The sequence below is a fragment of the Suncus etruscus genome, chromosome 4 (assembly GCF_024139225.1).
Source record: "Suncus etruscus isolate mSunEtr1 chromosome 4, mSunEtr1.pri.cur, whole genome shotgun sequence".
Lineage (NCBI taxonomy): Eukaryota > Metazoa > Chordata > Mammalia > Eulipotyphla > Soricidae > Suncus > Suncus etruscus.
Genome location: NC_064851.1, coordinates 87,826,026 through 87,845,217, shown reverse-complemented (window position 1 = coordinate 87,845,217; position 19,192 = coordinate 87,826,026). Strand labels below are relative to the sequence as shown.

The window sequence follows — 19,192 nt, the reverse complement described above, 5'->3', positions numbered from 1 at the left end:
AATTAAGGTTATTTTTTTCCTTTGGCCAAAGCCAGTTTCTAAAATTTCTCGAGGATTAACACGTACTCTAAATTTGCTACAATGATCTAAGAAAAATAGGAACATCTGAAGAATTTTTTAATTGTTTACATAATTAGAGAAAAATTATAAAGTCACATACTTTCTCAGGACTGCAAAGATCACCATTCCAACAAATAGTAGAACAAGAAGCACTAGTGGAATAATGACAGTTGCCATATTGATTCCTAAGAGGAAAAGCCACACAACGCAGTATCAATAAACTGTAGAACTGTAGAGTCAAGTTTCATAATTTAAAATTCAACATTGATTTTTAAACATCTTTAATATATTAATAGGGAAAATAACAGTATAATAAACATTTATTGACAATGGAAAGTAAAAAGAGTATATTCAAACTCTTGAGTAATTAAATTTTTTCTGCCTAAAAGCAATTTCTAAAATTTCTGAGGAATTAACAAGTACTCCGAACTTGTCGACAGGTGATAGTATTAGATATCACAAAACCAGACATGACAGGTAAGTTTAAAAGCTGGCTCCAAGAGACTTGGAGATGAATCAGTAATAAAGTGCCCACCTTGCAAGTGTGAAGTCATTGATTTGCTCCCCAGTACCACCCCACATGCAGGAGCATTATCCTAACCACACACTGCTTGAGATCTCCTTTCCAACAAGCAGTGGGACAAGGAGCACTAGTGACACTTCAAAATTTGTAATCTCAGATACCCCTTAATCAGAGAGCACCCCAAGTGTGATTAATCTAGGCCACTGCAACAATAGCTACAAAGGGACAGGGAAGATAAAGAGAAAAAGAGCCTTAAATACTAGCCCAACATGTTTAAGCACAATAATCTGGTTCAAGTGATCAGTCCTTCCTTCCCTATATCCCTAGCTTCCACCTCAAGGAACTCTTGATGTCAAGTAGTATTTCCACCCTATTGCATGAAATATCAGGCCATCTTTCACTACAAGTCTTTCTACATTAAAAAAGGAAGTTGAGGGGCTGAGTGATAGCACAGTAGGGAGGGCATTTGCCTTGCATGAGGCTAGGTTCAATCCCAGGCATCCCATATGGTCCCCCAAGCCTACCAGAACTAAATTCTGAGCATAGAGTCATGAGTAACCTTTGAGCACTGCTGATTGTGGCCCAAAAGCCAAAAGGAAGTTAAGAACCTGGGCTGGCTTCCCTGCCTTAGAATGCTTGCAAGTCGAATCCCTGGTGTCAAGGCAAGATCCTGACAGCTCTGCTTTTTTTTTCTTCTGGTGGTGAAAGTGTGAGGAGGTCTCTAAGTGGTGTCCAAAGAGTCCAGACTACTATTACAATCCAATAAGGCTGGAAGTTGGTACTGCTCAAGTTCTTCATTGCCATGAATTCCAGGTGGTTACAGGTAACCCCAACACTTGAACTGAGCAGAATTCAAAGAACAAAGTTGTGCTGGGGATCAAACTGGGGTTGGCCACATGCAACACATGGACCTTAAATCCCTAATTTATCTCTCAGGCCTCAGTTCCGCTCTTTGAGCCTGGCATCTCTGCTAGTTATGATCCTAGGAACCACAAGTAATTTCTGGTATCACAACTCAGGTGTGAGCAACCAGGTATGGTTAAAGAGGTGCAACCAAAATGCTGAACTGTTTTCAAATCTTTCAATGGTGATTTGTTCCCCCTAATTGTTCTGTACTTATTGCACTATCAGACTTTTCAATTCACCAACTTGATTAACTTTGGTTTCTTTTTTTTTTTTTTTGTTTTTGGGCCACACCTGGCAGTGCTCAGGGGTTACTCCTGGCTGTTACTCCTGCTCAGAAATAGCTCCTGGCAGGCACGGGGGTTCATATGGGACACTGGGATTCGAACCAACCAGCTTTGGTCCTGGATCGGCTGCTTGCAAGGCAAACGCCGCTGTGCTATCTCTCCGGGCCCTACTTTTGTTTCTTAAGTCCCTCTTATGTATTCTTTAGCTTGGCTATTATATTTTAAGCCCATTATTTCTATTTGGAATATCATAGATTTTATTTCCTTATTATAGGACTCATATTTTGAGTTCTGTTTTCTGACTTTTTTTGTTTGTTTTGTTACTCCTGGCTCTATGCTCAGAAATTGCTCCAATTTCCAATGCCAGGACTTGAACCACTGTCCTTCTGCATGCAAGGCAAATGCACCCCCTCTATGCTATCTCTCCAGCCCGTGTTCTGGGGCTTATTCCTGGCTCTGCAATCAAATCTGCATCAGCTGTGTGCAAGTCAAGCACCCAATCTCCTATATTATTGTTCCAACCCATTTTCTGATTTTATTTAACATTGTTACAGCTGTTTTAAGTTCTTCTTCAGACATGCCACTTAGTTCCATTATATTTGAATTTTACTGCAGAATTTTGCTTTGTTTCATCATGTGTGGACCATCCTGTTTCTTTATTTTGCTTAATATTGATATAAATGATTATATGTTAACTTAAGTGGCTGTTTTCCCTCAGCTTGCTGTGTAAGTTTTAGTCATATTTAATCAGTCAGTGCAGGGTGTAATTGAGAGATATTTCACTCAGAATATTCTGATAGATTGCTTTATCTACTGTTTCAGTGTTTCCCATGGTGGCCAATACCTTTCCTCACCCCCTAACCTTCTTTCTGGAGGAAGGGTGGGTAGTAGTAGCCTTGGGTGCACTGGTGGTTTGTTTGTTTATATAAAGAAGGTAGATTTCCTGGGAGAATTCAATGACTTTTTTTTTCCCTGAAAGGAGGGTGGCAGGACAAATGGGAGTTTGGCTTAGATGATTGAGTCAATGTCTATACTGTGGAAAGTGGAGAATCTATGGCTGGAGAAGACCAGAGATTCCACTTTCTGGAGGTGTCTTTTCAAGCCAGAGATACAGCCTCCCTCTGCTCAGGCTTTTTAAGGCTTTCCCAGCCTTGTCCAGGCATTTTATTTTCACCTCCTCCCTTTTTTCTCCATGCTCAACAGTGGCTGCACCTCTTTAACCACACTTCTGCCCAACTCTTGTGGGCTGGTTTCAACACAAGATTAGGCACCAGGCTGTGTGTGGTCTCTAGAACTGTCACCAGCAGATAAAGGAAGTGATCATCAATGCCTCGAGTTGTTTGTGCTTGGTTCTGTTTAGAGACCAGAAGCACCTTTGGTGAACACAACCAGTGTTCTGTGGAATCCAAGATCATACTCAGAGGATCCTCTAGACTCAGGTCCAGTTCCCAACTAGCTCCATAACAGCTCCCCACTCAAGTGTACACACACACACACACACACAAATACACACACAAATACACACACACACACACACACCTGACAGAAGGAAACAAGGTCCAGTTCCCAACTAGCTCCATAACAGCTCCCCACTCAAGTACACACACACACACACACTCTCACACACACACATACACACACATCTGACAGAAGAAAACCAGCACATGGGCTACATTAAAGTTCCAGCAGGTCTATTTGTCTATATGGTGTATTATGTTGATTGATTTATGTATGTTAAACCATCCTTGCATTCCTAGAATGAAACCTACTTGGTCTTGGTGTATGACCTTATTGATGAGGCGTTGGATCCTATTTGCTAGAATTTTGTTGAGGATCTTTGTATCTGTATTCATTAGGGATATTGATCTGTACTTTTCTGTTATTGCAGCATCTGTCTGGTTTTGGTATCATGGTGATGTTAGCTTCATAAAAACTATTTGGGAATGTTCATGATTCTTTAAATTTATGAAAGAGCCTGAAAAGAATTGGTAGTAGTCCCTCTGGAAAGGTTTGAAAGAATTCATTAGTGAATCCATCTGGGCCTGGGCTTTTATCTTTGGGAAGACTTTTGATTACTGTTTTAAATTCCTCAGTAGTGATGGGTATATTTCAGATATAGATAAGTTAGAACATCCTGGAATTGTGGAAGATTATAAGAGTTCAAAAATTTACCAGTTTCTTCCAGATTTTCATGTTCCATGGCACAGAGTTTCCCAAAGTAGTGAATCTGCAGTATCTGTAGTGATATTCCCCTTTTCATTTTTAAATCCAGTTTATTAAGTTTTTCTTTCTGTTTCTTTGTGAGTTTTGCCTAGTAGTTTATTAATCTTGTTTATTTTTTCAAAGAACTGACTTTTACTTTCATTGATCTTTTCTACTGATACTGTTACAATAAATAGTTGTGGACATATTTATACACATGCAAGCATACCTTTGGATCATCTAGCTGTCTCCAGATTTTTGTGAGATAAACATTCTGTTAAATCTACTCTAACACTGGGTGGAGTTCTAGTTCCACTGTGTAGGATTCTATGAAGCGATTCCTATTCTTACAACTGATATTTCTTCTGAGCTGGTGGACCTTGTTTCTTTTTTCATTTGAACCAACACTGTTTGGGCTTGGGCTTTGTTTTATGCCACGCCAATAAAGAGAAAGAGAAAGAGAGAGAGAGAGAGAGAGAGAGAGAGAGAGAGAGAGAGAGAGAGAGAGAGGAGAGGAGAGACAGTGAGAGGAGAGAGAGGAGAGAGAGAGAGGGAAAGAGAGGGAGAGAAGGAAAGAGGGAGAGAGAGGGAGAGGAGAGAGAGGGAGAGAGGAGGGGAGAGAGAGGGAGAGAGAGAAGAGAGAGAGAAAGAAGAGAGAGAGAAGATGCTAAAAATACTATCTGAGAAACAGCAAGTTGTGAAAGGAGATGAATGAAATCAAATAACTTGTGACTTACCCTGAGTTCTTCCTTGTGTGATTTGGCAACCAAAGAGTTCCACTTTCATGGCTATTCTCTGGTGCCACTTGCGGGGGACAACCCGCACATATCTGGCTACAATAGGAGGGATGAAATTATTCTGAACTGGGTCCCGAAAATTAGAGTTGCCCTGAAATACCTACAGAAAGAAATTGCTTTTATGTGAAGGTTTTAAATCTTTAATCATCAGACATTTATACCTAGTTATGAAATAAAAACCAGAATCTGTCATTTTATACATACTCTCTTTTTTCTTTTTTAGTTTTTATGTTACATGAACTTAACAGTGCTTAGGGGTTACTCCTGGTTCTGTGTAGTGCTCAGTAGGCCATATGTGGTACCAGTGATAGGTTCTGGTGAGTTGAATACAAGGCAAGTACATCCCCCACTGTATTATCTCTCTGGCTCTTTGTACATACTTTTAATAATGAAGATATGGGGCTGGAGAGACAGTACAGTGGTTAAGGCACTTGCCTTGCACATAGCTGACCTGGGTTCATCCCTGGTTCCAGAGCCAGGAGTCATCCCTGAGCACAGAGCCAGATGTAAATCTTGAGCATAGTGTTCCTAAAACAAAAACAAAATCAAAACAAAACAAAAAACAAACAAAGAGACATGAAGACAAGGTGTTTCAAACAAGACTAAGTTTTCTAACTAAGGTGGAAATGTTAATTTATTTCTGTACACACATTTTTTTTTCAAATAGCTGGAGGCTTTTTCTCCTAATTAGTTCCCTTCTTACCTTTTCTTCTTTATTTACAATTCCTTTATAGGTTTTCCATTTGGAGTTGTTTTTGAAGTTTATCACAAAACTCTTAACATAAAAGTTGAAATTTGACTGTGTGGATCCTGTGGTCCTAATTCCTAGTTAAAAAACATATATATATATATGTTAGTTTTCAAAATACTTTATATTTAAAATATAGTATAACTTTATATTTAACATTCCCTATTTGATATTTCAATTTATTTTACAGGTGAACTTTTTCTTTTTCTTTATTTTTTGGTTTTAGGGACACACCCGGCGGTGCTCAGGGGTTACTCCTGGCTATCTGCTCAGAAATAGCTCCTGGCAGGCACGGTGGGGGGGGGGACGACACACGGATGGGGACCATATGGGACACTGGGATTTGAACCAACCACCTTTGGTCCTGGATCAGCTGCTTGCAAGGCAAACGCCGCAGTGCTATCTCTCCGGGCCTGTGAACTTTTCTTATTAGCATTTCAAAACCTGACATAGAAGAGTATTTTCACACTGAAAAAGTGACATATAAAAGTCTAGTTCTGCCTCTCAAACACAGGGGGAAATAAGGGAGGGTACCAGGACCAACCAGATATATGATCACTAAGTAGTAAGCTAGACACAGAGGGCTTATTCTAGCAGTCCGGAGGGTGAGGGTGGGGGTAGGGGATGCAGGATGGGAAAGGGGGTGGAGGGAGGGCAAATTTGGTGATGGGAATTCCCCTGATTCAATTTAATATGTACCTAAAATACTATTGTGAAAGTTCTGTAAGCCAATATGGTCAAAATAAAAATTATAATAAAAAATGTGGAAGAAAGTGTCGCTCTTGAGTTATTAATTCTTTAAGCCATAATTCCATACATATAACCTACATACAGGCTCCTGAGAGTTGAAAACATAATTTTAACAAAAGTTAAAGTTGCTTTTGTGAAGATGCATCTGCATCCATGTACCTGTTATCTTTTTTTTCTCTCCCAAATCAATCTCCAGCCACTCTCGGTATTCTGGGTTCTGGCTGCTGTCTGCTGAATCCCAGGATGGACCCTGGTCCTGAAGTTGGGCTTGGCCAGGAGCCCAATGAACCTGATCTTCAATCTCATTCGCCCATTTCCAAGATGAAGAAGCTCTAATTTGTCTATCAGGTTCCAAACTCAAGGATGTGCTGCAACCTGGGGGAAGGGTGGGGAGGTGAAAGGAAACAAGAAAATAATAGTTACCCATATTATTCAGTCATCAGGTTCATTAACTTCCATTTGAATATCAAATCTGCCTTTACTAGCCTTTCAATGACCCAAAAATCCTCCCCCCCAAAACTGTTCTATTACTTCAAAGGCATTTGGGGACAATTCTGGAGTGGTTTTCTGGCTACAGCTGAATGTTTTCAAATCCTGTTTGTTTTGAGGCCACATCTAGTGGTGAGTGATGCTCAGGGCTTACTCCTGGCTCTGTGCTCAGAGATTGCTCCTGACAGACTAGGCGGCTTTATGTGGTGCAAAGGATTGAAACAATGGACTTTTTTTCTTTTTTTAAAGGTAAATTATATCTGACTAGCCTTACATGTTGCCAATTCAGGTACCAGCATCAGCAACACATATGGTCTTCTGAGCTTCACCAGGCATGAGCCACGAGCAAGCTCTACGAGAACCCTGTCTTTTAATGTTCATATTCTTGTCCAGGGGTGGCGAACAGGATTTTTACCCTCACTCAAAATGGCAAAATGCAATATGTGTTTAATATATCATTATTAAAATTGTATGCTTTTGTGTGTTTGTCTGTTTTGGCAGGTCGCTGCGTGGTGTGGCTCTCTGACTCTCAGTTTAAAATTTTGGCTCTTTGTGTTGAACTTGTTTGCCACCCCTGTTCTTGTATGTTATCTATTTTTAGATAGATGAATATACATTGTATGAATATAATATACATATATTACTATTTGGTCACTGAGGAGACTATACAATGATGGAGGTGCTAAAAAGCCTTAATTTTATATATACATAGCCAGTAAGTTGAATCAGATATCCAAATTTCAAATTGCAATATCAAAAAATATTTGTCTTAAAAAACATAAAGGAATTTATTGTATATGCTTCTCAATTTCTTATGTCATTCTTTTTGGCAAAAGTTGGAAAAACTGTTGTACTTTAATTCACAGCATTTTAGTCTATATGACCTGAATAAAAGAGAAAGTAAAAACTTTTTTTTCTTTTTTTTTTTTTTTGGTTTTTGGGTTACACCCAGCAGCGCTCAGCGGTTACTCTTGGCTCCAGGCTCCCTGGCAGGCTCGGGGGACCATATAGGATATCGGGATTTGAACCAATGACCTTCTGTATGAAAGGCAAATGCCTTACCTCCATGCTATCTCTCCAGCCCCAGAAGGTAAAAACTTTTAAACTATATTGCCTGAGAGATATGTAAGAACAAATTATCATTATAGATTTCAGATATCACCTTAAGGAAAATCATCCTTACCATTAGTAGTAAATAGAAATCGCTTGTCTGACAGTGAACCACTGAAATAATAAACACAAATAAAAAGGTGAGTTGTGAGCTGGATCTTAATGACTGAAATGACACCACAGAACAGGGCTCAAAGGACTCCCACACCTCATGCGATCCTGGCAGTCACTGATATCGTCACTGTTGGTCTTTTGCAAATCAACACACTTGAGTCATTGATGGTAAGTACCTTTCCTAAATTTCAGAGATGACAGTGATCAGAAATCTTAAGAATCTGTTTTTGAATCAATATCCTGTGCTGTTTTGACCATGCCTCCTGATGATGAGAAGGAATGTGCAGCTACACAGTCTGAGGAGCAATCCTAAACCCCAATCAATTTATATAGGATGGAGATGGAGACAGAAAGGATGCTGAATACCCTTAGTTTAAGTTCATCTTAAAAGCACCCCACTTGTAAACAACCAAGAACTACAGAGATAATGGAAAGCATGCCCACTTTTAGAACAAGCATGCCATTTGCCAGCTCTTTCTCCATTGACTGTTCTCAAGAGCAGGATCATTAGATGATGCCCCAGCAGTGGTTTTTCGGACAGAGCCTTAAATCAGACTCTGTCTAACCATACCTATAATTATTGCAGCAACTAAGCCATAAAGCTCTGCTTCTAGATGGCAAGGTATATCTGGATAAACCTCATAGCTTCACAGTGAGCTGGTTTGAACTGGGTGCTCAGAGTGTAGTCCTACTTAGTCCTACTTCCTACTGCTCATTGGGTACTGAGCTTCAGACTTCTGAGTCCTGGAGTTCTTGCAATCACTTTCCTGAGTGAAAGTTAATATATCATCTTTGCTCTCCAGTTGTCTACTATGGCGTAGAAGATTACTAAAACCCAAGGCCATATTTCACTGCAAAATTAAGTAGATATATAAAAAACTTGGATTTACCAAGATTAATTCTATGTGCACATGATATTATAGATACAGAATAGATGACACTTGTAGTGAATATATTTTTTTATTTGAGGATGAGAAAGGTCAGGTGGATCACACCTGGCAGTGATCAGGGCTTACTTCTGGCTCTATACTCAGATCACTCCTGGAGGGCTTGGGGCACCATATCCAGGTCTGGGGCTAGAACTCAAGTGAGTCACTTGCAAGGCAAATGCTCTACCCACTGTACTATCATTCTGGCCACGTGGTGAGTTATTTTATAGAGTACTATTTACTACTTTAAATGGTTAACTCTGAATATAATGGCAATACTGGACAGAGTACTAAACTCTGAAGTACACAAATAGCTCCCCAAATACTTTATAAGAAACACACTTGCCCATCAACATTTTATTTTATTATTATTCACTGGATTGGAGGTCATACCTGGTGGTGTTTAGGCCTTACTCCTGGCTCTGTAGTCAGGGATCACTCCTGATGCATTCTGAGGACCATATGGAACATCCTGGATGGAACCTGGGTCTTTATTACTTTTCCAGCACCCAAAATTTTATTTTAAGTAACAGATAATCTGAAATGGATTTTTGTATTTCACAATTTGTTTAATCTCAGGCCAAGACTCTAAACTGATATTCCACATAAAGATGCTGTTTAAAGCTCAGTACTGAAGGCAGAGCAGGCACCAAGCATTTTATTGGTATTTTTTTGTTTGTTTGTTTTTGGACCAAGCCTGGCAGTGCTCAGGGGTTACTCCTGGCAGCCCTGGGGGATCATATGGGATGCCAGGGATTGAACCTGGGTCTGACCCGGGTTGTTGCATGCAAGGCAACTGCCCTACCGCTGTGCTATTGCTCCAGCCCCATTTTAATATTTTATATTATTTTTATATTTTTAGACAACTTTTGTGTCTTGGGAAATACTCACATTTAGCAAGTGCTAAAATTGAGATGAGGATCCAGCTCTTCTGACTCTAAAGAAAAGATGCACATTATTGTATTCAAAATTAAATTTTAATTAAGATGTATTATGGGGCTGGAGTGATAGTACAATGGCTGAGGTGACTGTCTTGCACATGGCTGGGTTCCATCCCTGGTAACCCAGATGGTCCTCAGGTCCTGCAGGAGTGAACCATGAGCACAGAGACATAAGTGAGCCCTGAGCACAACCAGCTGTGGCCTCAAACAAAAACATAATAAAAAAGAAAGATACATTTAGAACCTCTCTTTGATTAATTTGGCCTTTTTCTTTGCTGATTCTATGCTAAGGATCAAACTTGAAATTCGGTTCAAATAAGACAAATAATACTGCAGCAATCTTGGGGGATGGGGTCAATGATTGCCTCCACTGTTATAAAACATGACATTTTATTATTTTCTATTTTTATATATTTTTTGGTTTATGGACACACCCAGTGGTGATCATGACTTCCTTCTGGCTCTGTGTTTAGGGATCACTACTGGCAGGCTCAGAGGATTGATTATATGTAGTGCTGAGAAGTGAAACTGTATTAGATGTGTGTAAGGCAAGTGCACTTTCTACTGTACTATCTCTCTAAGCCAAGATGCAATTTCTTTTTTGTGGGGAGACTGAAGGGGGTTATGTCTGACCATGTTCAGGGCTTAGTCCTGGCTAAGTGCTCAGGGATCACTCCTGGTGATGTCTGGGGAACCATTTGGTTTATCGAGGATTGAACACAGGTTGAGCATATTCAAGGCAAATGCACTACCACTGTATTATTTCTCCAGATCCAAAAAATGAAATTTTTAATTTTTGTCTGTGGCGAAAAAAGAGAAGCTGTGTATAGAAGAGCACTGGAGTGAACCCTGAGGAGACAGTTGGAATGCTCTGGTTCTACCTAACCTCTACAAGGCTTTCTTTTAGGCACTGTCAGCTGGAATGCTTCCCTTTTTGGTCTATTAAAGTAAACAGACCACCAAAGAAGATTATACAGGTAAGTCTCTTTTTAAAATGAAAATACCTGAGCTTGATCCCTGGCACTGCATATCACTCAGATTGTCAGGTGTGACACCCACAACCTTCCAAAGCCTTAGAAGTTTGGGGCAAAGTTTGTCTCAAGACATTTACACTTTAGGGTGAATGAATTCAAATAGATAAGCAAAACTGCCAGTTTTCCCAGAAGTCAATAGAAGCAATCAAAAATAGACTGATATAAACAGAAAGAAGCCTTCCTGGCCAGTGGCTCAAGCCATCATCCTCTGTATGAGGTCAGACCCACTTCCTGATTCCATTCTGGGCTCCTCAAATCAAGGAAGTGCTCTGACCCAGGATGACTCCAAAAAGAACCCTGGATATTTACTTTAGGGACTCCTTCCTCCTCAGCTGTAATGTTTCCTTCTGTGTTTTTTCCTTAACATCAAACAATCATATGTGGGAACAGGAGTTCAATGACTCTGTGCCCAAAAGTTTCCTAAAGCAAAACAGCACAGATTAAAAACAACTGCTCCCTGAAGATCTGGAAACCCAAATGAGTAGAACAGACTGTATGAGCATGGAGTTATTTTACAGTTCAAAAAGTCAGCACAATTCACAGAAAGAACCCTTGATATAAGTTTGGACATTCTGTCTACTCCCACAAACACAAAAATTGAAACAATTTGTTCAAACTCCATGGGATATGGAGCAAAGCTTTTAAAATTCATTAATTATTTGAATTTCTACATTATTGTTGCACCAAATTACATTTCTTTCAAATTATATAAAGTGACTTCAAATATACTAAGCCCAGTTTGATGTAGCAGAAGTAATTCTAAATATAATATTTACTTTTATTTAGTTTTAAAAAATAATTTCTCTTTAAAAGTAAAATAAAGTTTCAAATATATCCAAACATAGGCACACACACAGATGTAAATGCATAGGTTATTTCTTTATTCCTGCTAGGATTTATCAGCACCTAACAAGTCAAGGCCATAATTTGATAGCTTACTGAAACAAGTCCTAATAGAAGACACTATAAACAAAAAACACAGAAATAAATTCTTAAAAGTCAAGTTCAATCTGACATTGAGAACTTACTGTATAAACATTTTTTACTATAAATCAAATAGAATGTTCTAAAGTTGGAGGCAAAAACATCGTGAAAAATATTACACATATATGTATAATATGTATGCAAACACATTTTTATTAGAGTACATAGGTATATTTTGTTTAGTTGAGTGAGGATTTTAATTTCTTAAAAACATTCTGTTATTTTTGTTTGTTTTGTTTTATTTTGATTTTGGGGCTACACCTGGCAGCACTGATGGTTACTCTTGGCTCTGCACTTAGAAATTATTCCTGGCATACTCAGGCGACTATATGGGAGTTTGGGAATTGTGTTGGCCGTGAGCAAGGCAAATGCCCTATCTGCTGTGCTATTGCTCTAGGCCCTGTTACCATGTTTTTAGATCTTTTACATTTTGGTACAAATTTGTAACTACTTAGTCTTTGAATATTCAGATGAGAGGAGAGCACTTTGGAAATTTTTATGGCTAAAAACCCTCTATGGATGGGAAAGTGACCCACAACACTGCTGAAAACTGTAATTCATTTAAATACAAAGCAGATGGGTAGAAAACAAAGTGCTGCTTAACTTTCTCAAAATGACATCTGGCTCACTATAACTACGCTAACTAACTTGGAAACCTATTCATGCACATTGTGTGTGTTGTGTTATATGTGTGCGTGCATTTTAACTACTTAATATAGTCTACAGCTCATTATAAAATGGAAGAGCAAAGTGTGATATTTCAGCATGCAAGAGTGGATTAAGGCAAAATATGGCGGTAGAGGGAGATCTACCCAGAGATTAAGGAGTGGTAGAAAATATAGATCATGAACTATTTTTTCTTGCCTTGGATTTTTAAATTCCTAATGCTTTTACCTGTAGTATGTCCTTAAGATCAAGGCCCATGAGGCAATCAGCAACAATAAATAAGAAAGTAAGTTTGCAGTAGGGATAAAACTTTTCCCGGACAGATAGTGAGGGAACAAGGGCAAAACACAATGGCCCAAGAAGCACATTTCCCTCACTGGGCATTTATCCAAGGAAACCTCCCTCTGGACCATCTAGCTGCTTGTTTATATGTTTCCACATCTGCACTTCAAGGCAAACCTATATTTAGTTCTAAGAATTTAGTTTTTGAAGCTGGAAGCTGAGAAACCTTGAAAGTATCAAAAGTTGAGGTTGAAACATTGAACAGAACTGATAAAAAAAAGTTCCCCATACTATAGTATCTTTGGTCATATGGAGATATGAGAGATAACTGAAGCTAGAAAAACCAAGGAGTATGTCTTTATAGTGTAAAATCCTCCTTTGCCCTGAGAATTCAGATGTATGATATTTTAATTATTAGCCATTGTAATGAGTGAATTAGAGAAACAGACCAACAAAGAGACGTGTGTGTGTGTGTGTGTGTGTGTGTGTGTGTGTGTATATGTGTGAGTGTGTGTTGAGCAGTGTGTCTGCCCAGCAATGCTCAAGATGCAAGGCCATTCCCACATGTTCAGGCTACAGTTTGGTGCTGGGCGATACCAGGCACCAGGCATCCCAGACCCTCCAGTGGTCCTCAAACTATGGCCCGCGGGCCACATATTGTATTTGTATCTGTTTTGTTTCTTCATTGCAAAATAAGATATATGCAGTGTGCATAAGAATTCATTCATAAGTTTTGTTTTTACTATAGTCAGACCCTCCAATGGTCTGAGGGACAGTGAACTGGCCCCCTGTTTAAAAAGTTTGAGGACCCCTGCTAGACCTATCTCCTAGAGACCCCTCGGTAAGCCTTTTCTATTAACTGCTGTATTTATCTTCTACACAGAGACCATAAATGCTGATCTAAGTACTTGTATTTTTCCAGTTGACAAACCTTTGGTATCACAGGCTTGCTGTTCTTTCACAATTAAGCCTCTGGGGTGGCTTTTCACTCAGAACAAAAAGCAAAGTACTTACTCCTTTGACAGCACCCCATTGGCCAGGATTCCTTCATATCGACTTATCCCTTTGTGCTGAAGCACGTTGATCTGACCACCTAGTTCATCCGCAATTACTCCTGCATGGATGGCAGCTTTGCATAACAAAGAGGTCTGGAACACAGCAATACCATCATCCCTTGTATACTTAAGAACACATCTGAAATAAAGAGTTTAGGGGCTGGGGCGCTAGCTAAAGAGGTAATCTAGCACAGATTTAGCAGGTGTGAGGACCTGAAGCATCCATTGGGTTGAGAACATCCCTGAGCATTTCTGAGTGGCCTTTGTGGGCCTTGTGCATTACTGGGCCTAACTCCAATATTTGTTTAAAAAAGAATTTTCCATTTTGTTGTTACTTAAGATCAAGATTTCTACTTGAAGCATGACATTGCTAAACTACCATATACACATAACTCATACGGAGAAGTCATTGTGCAATCATCTAAAAATGACATCAGAATTCCCTTATTTCTGCTAACACTTACAATAATAGTGTAACAACTTTTAGTTATCATAGCCTCTCCCTCACACTTAACTGGACTGTGTAACTATATTGTTCTGCTAGGAAATCATGCCCTGTGAAGTGCCGTGGTATCTGTGAAGAAGGTCCTTGACCCCTCTACCCCGGAGGAGGGCTACACGAGGTCTCAGTTTGAGAGAAGCAGGACATAACTTATATGTCCAAACTGTTGGCTCACAAACTCATTTGCAAATAGAATGGCTGTTACTTTAAGTCACTAAGTTTTGAGGCAGAGTGTAAGTGGAATTTGTTAACTGATCCCTTTACCTTACTAGATACACATTTCTAGTCATCACAGGATATGGTAAAACTTCCACACCACAACTTCATGTTACAATTAATCTGAATATTAATAAGGTATCAAAACACAAGGTAAAGGCAGTCATCTAACACTAAGTGGAACAGAAAGCTCCATTTAGATCTCAGATCTCAGCACCCAAAGTGTCCACCTAATTTCTGGAATATCCACAGTGGAGGAGGGAGAGGAAGGAAGGTCAAATGTGACTTTCTCTGTACCCTTAGGCTGCTGGGTAACAAACCTTGGGGTGACAAGCCAAGTGGTAGCATAGACTGGCTGTGACTAGAATTGACCTTTGAGGAGTTAGGCTGGGGATGGACTCAGCCTTTTCATGGTGAGCCTGGCTTCACAGGCCCCATGAGCACAGGACTACAATTAGAGCAAGACATAGATGCCAGCCTAAACAAAGAGGCTGGGAAGGATATTTTTTTATTTGGTTTTTTGTTTTGGGGCCACACCTAGCAGCTTTGAGGGGTTACTTCTGGTTCCATATTCAGAAATCACTCCTGGCAGGCTTGGGGGACCATATGGGATTCCGGGGATTGAACCCGGGTTAACCACATTCAAAGCAAACACCCTACCACTGTGCTACTGCTCTGGACCCAGAAGGATAATTTTCTAAATAAGCTAAAACAATGTCCCTGCTTCTCCACAAATGGCAAATGACAAAAAAAGAGAAAAGTAAATCAGGAAATCTGTGTCTTGATATTTGGCCTTGGTGTATATTAATCTATTTGGCAATGGCAATTGCTGATCTTATTTACAATGGGAAACTCTCTTGGACTTAAGTTACAATAATGGAAGCATAAATGAGCTATACTATGTTTTATAATGAACTCAGCCTACAATAAAATGGAGAATTTTGTGATCAAGTTAGAGAGTTCAAATGTCCCAAAGTTAGATTGGGCAAAGGGAGTCATTTATGCAAAAACTGTTTTCATAGTCAAAAACAACAAAAAATGGAGAATTTCACAATAAAGAAGATATGTGAGAATTCTGGACTACAAATGCAACACTGCCCTTCTGAACAAAAATTATTAGAAGAAAATAAATAGGTCCTTTAAAAAGTTTACATTAAATTTTTTCCCAAGTGATTTTTATGATAAAGCTTTGTCCAATTATTTCTAGAATTTCTGGGCTACAAAATACGAGGAAAGAATCAATATTAGTGGGCTGCATTCTGGACTTACATTCAATAATTTTAGTTGTTATCTATCTAGCTGTTTCCAATTCTACTGTGTGTTCTTAGGTCTTTTCAACTATTTTGAACCTGTTTCCCAAATTCATCATTTATTACTATACAAAGACTGGATTCGATGATATCTTAGATCTTTTCTAGTAGTATCACCTTGTGACTCCAAGGGACACATGAAAATCAAATTAATGCAGTGATCTAATTTGCAGTTATATTCCTGGCTTATCTTTCTGCCTTAAAATTTAGTGTCAGTGGTGATGTGTGTGTGTGTGTGTGTGTGTGTGTGTGTGTGTGTGTGTGTGCGGGCGCACATGATTAGGGAACATGATGGCTTTCATCCAGGGACAGCTACTGTGACTAGAGTTCTCACTGGATTTAGCATGTCCCAAGGTCTCCCTGGTTAAGAGTTCAAGTCAGGTTCACAGGTCAAGGAATAGGCCCTACCAACATTTTGGCCAATATTCTCATTGCCCACAATATTTTAAAATTGAGGAAATCTAATTTTTGCAACATTAAAAACAGGGCTAGAGTGATATTGTAGAGCTGTGCATGTGGTTGATCCACAAATGGTCCCCCAAGGCCCACCAAGTGTGATCTCTGAACCAGGAGTGACCCTTGAGAACAGAATCAGGAATAAGCCCCCCCCCCAATAAAAAATTTAAAAGCAGGGGGCTGGAGTGGTGGTGCAAGTAGTAAGCCTTGCACATGCTAGCCTAGGACGGATTGCAGATCAATCCCCCAGCATCCCATATGGTCCCCTAAGCCAGGAGTGATTTCTGAGTGCATAGCCAGAAGTAAATGCTGAGCATCACTGAGTGTGGTCCAAAAAAACAGAAAAAAAAATTAAAAACAGGTAATAGGATATACTTCAAGAGAACAACTACTATACTGTCTATTATATAATTACTGGCCTTTGGCCTTTTTCAGGATCTATCCATCTTTCCTTCCATATTTCTTTCCTTGTGAGTATAACAAGCAATGCTCAGGGGCCCCATCTGGCTCTGTGCTCAGGGACCATACCTGGCAGTGCTCAAAGGACTACAGGTAGATTTTTTGGGGGGGGGTGTCAATTCAGCAATGCTCACGGGTTACTCCTAGCTCTGTGTTCAGAAATTACTCTTGGCAGTGCTTAGAGAACCATATGGGACGCCAAGAATTAAAAGCTGGGCCAGCACATTCAAGGCAAGCACCCTATCACTATACAATCCAGCACCAGGGCTATAGGTGCTAATGGAAACAAAGGCAGAAACATGCAGACAAGTGCCTTACTCTCTGTACTATATTTTTGGCCCCTTCCAGCATTATTTCTTTTTTTTTTTTTTTTTTTAAAAAAAAGCATCCTTTAACTTACCCAAATTAAATAAAACTGATTGTGATAAAGTTTTGCCTTTCCTGGTATCAGGCTTTAAAATTTGTATTCATTGTACCTGATTTTTAAAAATCCCTTTTTGTATTAGGGAGATGGTGCAAAGGGCTAGAGAGGTGGAAGCCCTAGGTTCAATTTCCAGCACTGCATGGTCCCCAGCAATAAAGCAGTCCTATACCACTGACTAGTAGATTTCAACAAACAAAAACTTGCCTTTTGAATAGTGCTATAAAATTCGCACTTTGGGGCTATAGACAGTGTAAAAATTAAGGCACTTGCTATACATGCAGCTGAGACTGCAACACTGCTTCAAGTCCCAGCACCAAATATGGTCCCCTGAGCACTACAGAATAACCCTTAGCACAGCCTGGTGTGGCTTAATAACAAAACCGAAAATAAATGTTACAAAATGTGAAAAACTTAAAATCCTTATTATTGCTTCCAATCTAGGTCAAGCACTAGTGTAATGTATTTCTCTCTGGCTTCTTTTGAGTGTACAATGGGATAAATTTCTGCCTTCTAAAGTGGGAACACACTCTATGTTGCTGTTTTTCTTCATATCAACATCTCTTGAATATTTGGGAGATATATAGCATAACCCCCAAGGAGATTAAATGATAACTTCTACTTAAAAGCAGACAGCATGGTCAGCAGGTTTCAGAAGGTACCTAGAGGACAACTGTTCTGATGACTTATTTCAGCTTTCCAGGTGAAGCAGATCTTAAAAAGAAGCCTGTTCTGTATAACTAACATGGAGAGCTTTCAAAGAGCCTATAAAGCCTATAAAGTTCTCCCCTAACACCAGATGACAATTTCTTTCACCACTCTATAGGAACTTCCCACCTGATCAGAGACCACTCTAACAAATGTCTGCAACATCTTCACCTGACACTTCAGTGACAAGGACTCACTCTTCCTTAAAACTTTCTAAACTGTCTTTATTGTTCAATTATTCTTTTGGAGAGGGGTTTAGGCCACACTCCGTGGTGCTCAAGGGTTTTTCTGGTTCAACACTCAGAAATCACTCCTGGCAGGTTTGGGGAAATGCTGGGGATAGAACCTGGGTTGGCCGCATGCAAGGCCAATGTCCTCCCTGCTGTGCTATCATTCTGGCCCCAATGGTTCAATTATTCTTTAAAGGCAGTTTAAATTGACTTCCCTATAAATTGCACCCACCATCCCACTTCTGCCGGTGAGAATAGCAAACACAAAATGAACCAATTCATTTCCTAAAACTGCTTTATAAGAAAACAGATTTCTGAGGCCCAGAGAGATAGCATAGCGGTGTTTGCCTTGCAAGCAGCCGATCCAGGACCTAAGGTGGTTGGTTCGGATCCTGGTGTCCCATATGGTCCCCCGTGCCTGCCAGGAGCTATTTCTGAGCAGACAGCCAGGAGTAACCCCTGAGCACTGCCGGGTGTGGCCCAAAAACAAAAACAAAAAAAACAAAAAAAAAAAAACAAAAAAAAGAAAATAAATTTCTATACTGAGACAGAATCCCATTTTTTAAAACAGTATCTCTAATAACTTTTCTCAAGGAATTTGTCATTTTAACCTATAGGATATGCTTTGGTTTACTTTCAGAAAAGACTATCACCAGATACATTTCACAAGGTTAAGGCAACATGGGAGGCAGATTCTAATTCTCACGTCTTCTGCCCTCTGGTATCCCCTTTTCATAAACCCTTTGGTTCTGAGTAGGAGCTGACTTTTTTAACAAACATGGCAAGGGTCAAACCTCTCTCATGATATTAGATTATAAGTTGCCTTACTAGGAGAATCTTGAGGAAACTCTGCTGGCTTGAAAGAAGCAAGCAGCTATATGAGAAGTGCCATAGGGCAAGAAGCTGAGGTCTGCCGCCAGGTAACAGGCTGAATGTTACCAAGACCCTGTGGAGGTGAAAACAAATCCTCCAATTAAGCCTCAAATGAGACTGTAGCCCCAGTTGATGCCAGGAAT

The 19,192-nt window shown here is 39.6% G+C and overlaps 1 protein-coding gene across 1 annotated transcript in view; it reads right to left on the bottom strand.

Moving 5' to 3' along the window:
- Positions 1–19,192, bottom strand: part of DCBLD1 (discoidin, CUB and LCCL domain containing 1) — an 80,677-nt gene that overhangs the window by 4,117 nt on the left and 57,368 nt on the right. Inside the window, exons 6-11 of the mRNA XM_049771357.1 lie at positions 13,834–13,967; positions 7,943–7,983; positions 6,430–6,645; positions 5,476–5,597; positions 4,713–4,872; positions 161–245 (exon numbers count right to left, since the gene is read on the bottom strand). Coding sequence (XP_049627314.1) covers positions 161–245; positions 4,713–4,872; positions 5,476–5,597; positions 6,430–6,645; positions 7,943–7,983; positions 13,834–13,967 — 758 coding nt within the window. The remainder of the gene's footprint in view (positions 1–160; positions 246–4,712; positions 4,873–5,475; positions 5,598–6,429; positions 6,646–7,942; positions 7,984–13,833; positions 13,968–19,192) is intronic.